This window comes from Oryctolagus cuniculus, chromosome 7, assembly GCF_964237555.1.
Source record: "Oryctolagus cuniculus chromosome 7, mOryCun1.1, whole genome shotgun sequence".
Classification (NCBI taxonomy): Eukaryota; Metazoa; Chordata; class Mammalia; order Lagomorpha; family Leporidae; genus Oryctolagus; species Oryctolagus cuniculus.
The window spans coordinates 128,876,961-128,886,478 of NC_091438.1; the positions used below are offsets into that span (position 1 = coordinate 128,876,961).

Genomic DNA, 9,518 nt, shown 5'->3' on the forward strand with positions numbered 1-9,518 from the left:
CCTGGGCCAACTCACTTCACCTCCGTGGACCTCTGGATTCTTACATGAGATTAAGTTGTCTTCTGGAGTCATGATAGGAAAGAAAAGAAATGAGGTAAAAATCTTAGAAAGTGCATCCACTTCATTGAATCCCAGGAAGACGTCTGGGGCGGCGGGCCATCTTTGGAAGAGTCCCTGGAGTGAGATCTCGGCAGGGCATAGTGGAGCATTCCTCTAGACTCCTAGCTGCACTGGTAGATAGAAATAGCTTAGGAAGAGCTTGCATTTTGAGGACAGGCAGAGTGCTGTGGGACCCCTGCATCCCACAGCACCATGCCTGGGTTGGAGTCCTGGCTCCACTTCCATTCCCAGCTCCTGCTCACGCACACCCTAGGAGGCAGCAGCGATGACTCCAGTGCTCGAGTCCCTGCCACACAGATGGGAGGCCTAGCTTGAGTTCCAGGTTCCTGATTTTCACCTGACCCGGTCTCTGCTCTTGTGAGCATCTGGGGAGGAAATCAGCAGATGAAAAATGTGCTCTCTGAGTCTCCGTCCCTGTCTCTCTGTCTTTTAAATAAAACACGAGGAAACAATTTTAAAAGAATGTGTGCTTTAGAAATGTTACTCCCTGTGTGGAGGGTGCACTGGTTGGAGTCCATTCTAGTGTGAGGCCAGTTGAGGCGATTGCAGGCTTCAAGGCGAGGGCTGGGGAAGAGCTGGACTAGGATGAGATCAGCAGGGAGGGAGACAGCTGTATGGAATCTGAGTGGGGCTAGACTCTTGACCTTCTAATGGTTTTTGTGCAGGATCCTACAGCTGAATATCTATTTCAGTTACTAGACAACAACAGAGAGGTACACCCCTCCCACACTTGAGGAAATCGAGGAGTATTTGCAGGACCTCTGTGAGCCACATAAGGAAGAGGCAGAAACACCGGCAGTGCCTCTGCCTGCCTGAGATGAGGGAAGCCAACATGAGTCAGCCCAGAGCCTGGCGATGCCGACCTTGATCCCCACAGTGCCTTCTGAGCGTCTGAACATCCCCGGGACCGTCCTCATCCAGAACTCCACACAACCCTCTGTTACGGACCTTGATAGGCCTCTTGAGGACCAAAGTAAGACTCTTTTCACAGACCAGGAAGTGACCTTTGATCAGAACAAACCCACAGCAGACTCCCAGATGACAGGTGTCACTGAAATTCCGAAGAGGACACCAACTGATGGTCAGAAGTCAGCTGGCACTGCCGGCAAGCTGACAGTGTCCAGTGAAGACGGCCAGTTGAAGACCCTCGGCATGATCCAGATGACATGGGATGATCAGATCAATACCCCCAGTGAGAACCAGACTCTGCATGGAGCTCAGATGACAACTCTTACAGAGCGGCATGGGAGGACTCCCGGTGGTGACCAGATCCTCGATGGGGCCCAGATGAGCAACACCACTGGTGGCCAGAGTTTCTATAGGGGTCAGATAAGCAACTCGACTGGTGACCAGACCCACTATGAGGGTCAGATGAGTGCCCCAATTGGTGACCAGACCCTCTATGGGGGTCAGATGAGCACCCCAACTGCGGACCAGACCTTGTATGGGGGCCAGATGAACACCCCAGCTACTGACCAGAACCTGTATGTGCGCCAGGTGAATTCACCAACTGGTGACCAGACCCACTATGGGGGCCAGATGAACAAACTAGCTAGTGACCAGAACCTGTATGTGTGCCAGATGAACTCACCAACTGGTGACCAGACTCTCTATGGGGGCCAGATGATGACCAATAGTCATTCTTTGGTTCAAGGACAACTCTTAGAAAAGCAGAATTGGAACCTACAGACCCAGCGCTTTCAGCCTCCGAAGAATCCTGAGCTTTTGAAGCCTTACGTCTGTACATATCCTGACTGTGGGAAATCTTACTCAAAGTCTTCCTACCTCCAGATCCATAAGCGTAAACACACAGGTGAGTGAGGACCCAGACATAGGGCTGACGGGCTTTGAGCCTTTTAAATTTATTTATTTATTTATTTATTTAGAAAGAGTTACAGAGAGATGGGGAAAGACTGATATCTTCCATCTCTTGGTTCACTCCGCTAGAAGGCTGCCACGACCAAGGCTGGGCCAGGCCAAAGCCAGGAGCTTCATCCAAGTCTCCCACATGGGTGCAGGGGCCACTGCCTTTTCTAGATCATTAGCAAGTGGCTGGATCGCAGTTGGAGCAGCTAGGATGCAAACTGGTGCCCATATGGGACGCTAGTGTCTCAGGCAGTGGCTTTACCCACTATGGCTCTGGCCATTGTGGCCAATTAGGGAGCAAACCAATGGTTGAAGACCTCTCTCTCTTTCTCTTGTGTAACTCTGACTTTCAAATAAATAGCTCTTAAAAAAAAAAAAAGAAAGGACAGGGTGAATAAAGTAGTCCTAGGACAGGCTCTGCTCGTGGGCCAGAGTTGTTCTGTGCATGGATTGTATGCAGGTGATGGAACAAGGAAGGAATATGTTTGGCCCCTTCTGCAGGTTCTTGACCCTGCCTCTATGGGGACTGTGGCTTCATGGACCCCATTCTAGAACTAACAGCCCTGGATGCCCTCCGTTCACTCTTGTTCCTCTTCTTTCTTCTCCTCGTTTCCTTTCTTCCTCTCCTCCTTCATGGTTTTCCTCTGTCCCTCCATCTCCTTTTTACTCACCCCCTCCAGGCATTTCTCCTCTGACTCTTCCTCCCAACGTGCCCTAAACCCTATTATTCTTGGTCACTTCCCACAGCGCTGCCCGCCATGACCCTGAGATAGGTGTCTCTCCTTGTCTCTCTTGCAGGGGAGAAGCCCTATGAATGCAGTGAGGAAGGATGCCCATGGAGATTCTCCCGCGTGGACGAGCTCAGCAGACACAAGAGGAAGCACTCTGGGGAGCGGCCCTACACGTGTACCAAGTGCGACAAGAGCTTTGCGCGATCTGATCACCTGCGACAGCATCAGAAAGTCCATAGATGATTTCCACCCAGAACTATGAACTCCTCAGCCCGAGAGGAAATACATAGGGCTGAAAATTTCTCCCTTATTATTTTTGCTTTCCTGATCATCAGCACTGTGCCAACACGGTGCATACTTACTATTATTGGTAAGCTTTTTAAAACATTTGTTATTTTTTCTAAGATGTGTGGATTTTCATACAAAAACTGAATCAAACAGAACTTCATAGAATCAGAAGCAGTCTTCATTTGTTCCCCTCTTGCAGGGTAACTTAAAGCAGTGCTATGAATCCTTCTAGATCTTGGCTGTACTTACAAAACTGTGCCGTGAAAGCTGCCCGTGCCAAGGTGCAGTCACATCAGACCCAAACCATGGAGGTCATGGAGGAGGGGACCTCGTGCTTCCGTGTCTGAGAGCAGAGTCATGACTCCTGAAGGTCCTTACGCCTAGAAGAGCTCTAACAAGAACTCTGTAATTCCATGTAAGTTGCTTCTATGAAGATCTTTGTTTTTAATATTTATCTTTTTAAAAAAGATGTTATATACTTGAAAGGCAGAGTTACAAAAAGAGAAGCAGAGACAGCAGGCAATCGTCTGTTTGCTGGTTTACTCCCCAAATGGCTGCCCTGGGCTGGAACTAGGGCAAGCTGAAGTCAGGAGCCAGGAGCTTTTGGGTCTCCCATGTGGGTACAGATACCCAAGGATGCGGGTTTTCTAAGGATGTTCTGTGTTCTAAATTTAAGGAAAGTTTTTCGCTTGAACTATCTATAGCTTGTACCGATTCGATAAATATTCTTGTGAGAAGAATGGCAACATTTTTATTTTTCCCTGTCTAGTCCCGTCAAAATTTGAAACTGACTATTCTTATTTTGTGACAATATACTTACTTGCCTAAGTTCAATAAGAATCTTCTCTCTTTTTACTAGTGCATAATTCCAAACAGCGTGTTAGCAGCAGCGGAGAGCAGACCCCAGAGAGCCGTGAGCACCCGAGCAGCGCCAGGCTCACGCCAGGGAGGAGCCACAGCCGCCAGCAGCGAGGCCAAGACCCACATCCAATCGCAAAACCCAGCACTCACAGCGGTGGACCCAGTGAACTGGTTCCATGTGCGAAATGGCTCTGGTTCATCCAGGGGAAGAGCACGGAGGAAGCGTGTTTGTACCCAGCCTGCGTAAAGGAGAATTACCCAGGGAGGGTCTCGGCAGTGTGGGGCGACACTGGGGTGTGGGCAGCAAAGGGTACAGACCCTGGTGCAGCTCCAGGGCAAGGCGGCCAACGTGCTGCGGCCAGGAACCCGTGTAGATATGGTCGGGCCTTTGGGAGAACCCTTGTGGACATGGCCCCCGCCTTGGGGAGAACACTTGTGGACACATCCCCCGCCACGGGGAGAATTCTTGTGAACTCGGCTTGCGCCGTGGGTGAGAACCTGTGTGGACACGGACCCCGCCTTGGGGAGAACACTTTGGGACGCGACCCCCACCATGGGGAGAACTTTTGTAGACACTGCCCATGCTGCCACTGGGGAGAACCCTTGAGGACACGCCTGCACCGTGGGGAGAACCCTTGTGGATGCAGCCCTTGGCGTGGGGCCCGTACTGTTGCACACAAGGTCCACGCATAGGGGTTCTCGCTACCCTCTGCAGGTGCAGCCCCTAAGACATGGCCCAGGGTGTTCCCACCCTCCCGTGCAGAAGTGATGGAAGGTGCTGGTGGGCAGGTGGTGGGAGAAGGCGGAGTAGCGAGACCATGGGCAAGGGATGGGGAGCAGGACTCACTCCTCACTGAACACAGCCTGGAGAGGACGGAGGAGCACCAGCAGGTGACCCAAGGCCGCCTCCCGCCACGGTTCCCACCGATGCCCAGAGGAGGGGCGGGAACGAAAGCAGAGCCAGAGACTCCAGCACTGGCGGCTGTCCCCACCCCAGCAGTGGACACACAATTGGAGCTGCACCTTCCTGATTACTGGAGCACATTGTCAAGGCAGCTTGGGATTTTTATTATCTTTTCCTGAAGATGTCCCTTTTTGGTAATAACAAATGTGTTTAAGAAGAAAAGCCTAGTTTTTCTCAGTACACCTTTAAAGAGTTTTAAATTGTTTCCTGTCTGATCAAGCTGAGATGTTTTAAGAACTTCATTTTTATATTTGCAGTAAAAGTTTGCAACTTGATTTTTGAAACAGTGAACTTCAATCATCTCTTGTTAAATGTTTTAAATTAAAAAAAGAAAGAAAGAAAGAAAACAACCCACGTTGGTTGTGTCACTGAGGCATTGAGCACGGACATGGGATGAGAGCAGAGGAAGGCTGAAGTCTGCCTGGGTTTGGCTTCCCAGCCTCCAGAGAAGTTTATTTTCATTTTTATTTATGTAGAAGGCAGACAGTGGGAGTTCTGTCCACTGATTCTCCCTCTGAATGCCTGTGATAGCCTGGGTTGGGCTGAGCTGCAGCCAGGACCTGGAAACTCACCCTGGGTCTGCTACCTGGGCTGGCAGGGACCCAAGTGCTCGAGCCATCACCTGCTGCCTCCCAGGTGTGCACCAGCAGGAAGCCAGGACTGAAGGTGCAGTCAGAACTCAAGCCCAGGCACTCTGCTAGGGGATGGGAATATCCCAACTTGCATCTTAACTGCTCAGCCCAAGGCCCATGCCATTCAACAGATTTTTAATTCGAGATTCCTATGTAGTTAATTGCTATTTTTGAAGCACTTGTGTAAATAATCAGATTGGGTCTTTTGAAACTAAATTTATTTTATAAACAAATTACCTCTTATTCCCTTTTGTAAAACTAGGGGAAGCTGTAGAAAAGTGTTTTAGAGAAAAATGATGTCTGTCTGCTGGTCGAGTGTAACCCTGTCTGTTGTTTCAGAGTTATTCTCTCTCTTGATGTTGGACTGGATCCTGACTTCTGGTTTCCTCCAATATGTGGCTACCACTCTCTAGCTAGGAAGAGGACTGTGTTATAAGACATAATCAGGCTAATCATTTCACGAGCTCCCTCTTAGATCCAAGAGCCAAACAAGATTTGTTTGGACATCTGAGTTCTAGTTTGTCACTGATGCAAATATGACTAGAAATTTACATTAAATGCCCGTACAGATTCAACTTCAATGGCTGTTGCCACTCAACCACACTCACTCAATTTCTTTGCTGAGGTAGTCTTAGGTAACAGAATTAGTCTTAATTCTCTAGTAGGCAGACAAGATGGCTAGACTCATGTAAATTCTGGGGGAGCTGAGAGTCGGCTAAGTGTCTACAGTTAGTCTCACCCAGTTCTTTGATTTATTTAGCTGGTTCCCCTTCAGGCTTGGGTTCATGATTTTAAACCATTTTACAAACTGAATTTATCATTTGACTATTACTTTTACTTTGCATGGTCATTTCTGAACATTGTACCTGATCCTTGAAAGTCTCTGAAGTACAACTCCTAACTGGATAATGCTGGCCCACCTCTGAGAGAGGATAGCCAATGCCCATGGAACAGGCCCAAGTGATTTTAACAAACTCCAGGCAGCCTGGGCCTGCGAGCCACTTTTTTGGACCTTGTCACTCAAACATGGGCAAAGACTTGACATCAACTCAGTTTCCAACCATTCCCGAATCAACCAGAACAGGTCCATCCTGGCGTCGAGGGACAGTCAAAACCACACTTGAGATTGGGTGGTCGACAATGCTTTTGGAGAAGAAGATGGACCACAAGGGGGAAATGGCGTCCCCTACGTCAGACCCGAACCAAAGCAGAGCTGGGAGGTCCTGGAGATGTCCTGCTTCTGCGTCTCAGAGAATTCCTGAAAACACAATGTCACTCTGCCCTTTGAATAAATAACTTTTGAAACAGAAATATGTGTAAGTTACATGTGTTTTCACAATGAGTGTCTGCAAGAGTTAGGTGTTGCCATGGCCAGTGAGGACAGCGAGCCAAGCTGGAAGCAATGATCATATCTACTCGCAGCCCCATGGTAAAAGCAACAGGCAAAAAGAAGAGGGGCTGGCTCACTAATGTTCTGAGTGACAGTGCAGACAGGAGAATCCTATCTGAAGGAGGATTCCTACTTGTCTAGGGAAGGCAGGCCGGAGAGGAGGAAGAGGGGAGAATGACAGGAGTGGAGAAGGCGAGTTTGATGGCAGGAGGTAGGTACCTTGGCCAAGGCTGTTGATAAGGAAGCCTTGGTGGAGGCCCCTGGGAGGTTTCTCAGCTGAGGGCCCAATAAGGAGACCTTTGAATGAAGGCGCCTGGGCTGGGATGCAGCTTGCATGCGAGCTTGGCAGGCCGGTGATGGCGGAGCCTGGCAGTTCTCTGGGTGGCTTTAGTTTACTAGTCAACATGGTAGTGTGTGGCTTACAAGATAACAGTGCAGAACTTCATTCTCTGTGACTGCATCCGTCTGGTCCAGGCAGAGAGAGAGCTGTGGGAGAGAACAGACATGCTGGTGTGGGCAGGAGGCGTGGGACACAGTATCTGAGATGGAAGGGCTGTGGTGTTGGGAAGATCCGGGGAGACAAGCCTGGGTGGTAAGCAGAGGGTGGGAGGCCGCATCCTGCACTGTCTGTATTGGAAAGGTTGTGGGATGGTGGGCACTGAGCTGGGCTGGGCTGCAAGGTCGATGAATACTGTGGAACTGATGGATGGATAGACTAACAGAACTGTGCAGTAAGTAGACAGACACAAGTGTGTTTGGGGAGCACCTAGATGTTTAGAGTGACAACTTAAATCACTGAAGCAAAGGTGAACAGTTAGAAATTATGCTGGGACAACTACAAAGCCAGAATTAGATCTCTACCTCATTTCATACACAAAAGCCACCTCCAAGTGCAACAGGCATTTGGAAGTAAAATAAGAAACATTCAAGTAGTAGAAAACAATTGGTGAGTTCTTAACCATAACCAGAACTTAGAGAAAGCTTTCTAACTGTGACTCTCTTGGAGAGTTGGTAAAATTGGCTGCTTGGAAAGAAAAGTATTTTACATGACAAAAAGACAACTAGTGAGGTGGGCATTTGGCCCAGGGGTTAAGACATCTGCATCCCATATCAGAGGGCCTTGTTGGAGTCCCAGCTCCAATTTCCATCCTGGTGTCCTGCTAACATGCACCCTGGGAGGCAGAAGATGATGGCTCAAGTACTTGGGTCCCTGCAACCCATGAGGGAGACCCAGACTGAGTTTCAGGTTCCTGGCTTTGGTTTGGCCCAGCTCTGGCTATTGCAGCCATTAGCAGAATAAGCCAGAGGATGGGAGATCTCTCTGCCTCTCAAATAAATACATGAGAAAAGAAAAAAACTTTGTAAATATTAGGATGGATTTTAAGTTCTGGGAATTTTATTATTAGAATATAAATTATTGATTTTATACCCAAAAAGAACTTCCCAAAAACGTTTTCTTTTTGACAGGCAGAGTGGATAGTGAGAGAGAGAGACAGAAAGGTCTTCCTTTTGCCGTTGGTTCAGCCTCCAATGGCCACCATGGCTGGCGTGCTGCGGCTGGTGCACCGCGCTGATCCAATGGCAGGAGCCAGGTGCTTCTCCTGGTCTCCCATGGGGTACAGGGCCCACGCACTTGGGCCAGACTCCACATCCTTCCGGCCAAGCAGAGAGCTGGCCTGGAAGAGGGGCAACCGTGAAAGAATCCAGCGCACCGACCAGGACTAGAACCCAGTGTGCTGGCACCTCTAGGTGGAGGATTAGCCTATTGAGCTGCGGCGCCAGCCCCAAAAAACTTTTAAAAAAAGAAAAAAAGGAGACCTGTTTATTTGAAAGGCAGAGTTACAGAGAGGCAGAGGCACAGAGAAATTTTCCATCTGAGGGGCGGAGCCAACATGGCGGAATAGGGAGGGCGCGCACCGATAGTCCGGGAAAATTTAGTTAATAAAAGTGGAGTTACGGTAGCCTCAGAAAAAGGATCAGGGAAAAATTGCAGAGGAAACTCTTCTGGATCTAGTGGCTGTGACTCGGAGGATGTACTGGGAGAACAAGGTCGCCCACCATGCGGAAGCCGAGCCGCGGGAGCCGCAGGGTCTGCGCGCCAGTGCAGGAAGGGGAGTGGATGTCACACAGACACCAGCGGAGAGAGCAGGGACTCCCAGGGCTCCGAGTCCACACATCGGCGCTGGAAGGAGAGGTGAGCTCAGTAATCCAAGACATGGGCGGGGAAACGGCGGTCAGAATCTAGAGGGGAGCGGGAAAGTTCGCCAGACTGACTACAGGAGAGAAGGAAAAAACATGGGGGGGTACTGGTACAGACGAGTTTCTCCCTCCACCAACCTTGCAAAGGAGAGCAAGAGACAAAGAGCAGGCCCCCACTCTGGATTTACATAACAACAGGGGAGAGCTAAGGAACTGAGTCACTAGGATTCAGTAGCCTAGGCAACCCAGTGGGAGTCCAGAGGAGAAACAGAGCCCGCACAGACTCTTTGGGTAGAAGCCAGAGATTGGAAGCTAAATACCATCAATTCTGCACAGCCGTGCAGTGCGGTATTACTTACCTCCTGAATAAATAAATAAATAAAATAAATAAATAAAAAGAGAGAGATTTACCACGCATAACCAGGGGGTGTCACCTTTGCACACCCGTAACCCGGAAGAACCAAGCA

The 9,518-nt window shown here is 49.4% G+C and overlaps 1 protein-coding gene across 1 annotated transcript; it reads left to right on the forward strand.

The window, feature by feature from the left end:
- Positions 1–975: 975 nt before the first annotated feature.
- LOC138850367 (Kruppel-like factor 18) lies at positions 976–2,960 on the forward strand. Its single transcript, XM_070076799.1, has 2 exons — positions 976–1,933; positions 2,785–2,960. The coding sequence occupies exons 1-2, from the start codon at positions 976–978 to the stop codon at positions 2,958–2,960; spliced, it is 1,134 nt and encodes a 377-aa protein (XP_069932900.1).
- Positions 2,961–9,518: the final 6,558 nt, after the last annotated feature.

Bases quoted from the DNA above. Each gene is read 5' to 3' on its own strand.
- LOC138850367 (XM_070076799.1), top strand. From the start codon at position 976: ATGCCGACCTTGATCCCCACAGTGCCTTCTGAGCGTCTGAACATCCCC. The intron at 1,934-2,784 runs GTGAGTGAGGAC...TCTCTCTTGCAG, and splicing joins CCATAAGCGTAAACACACAG to GGGAGAAGCCCTATGAATGC.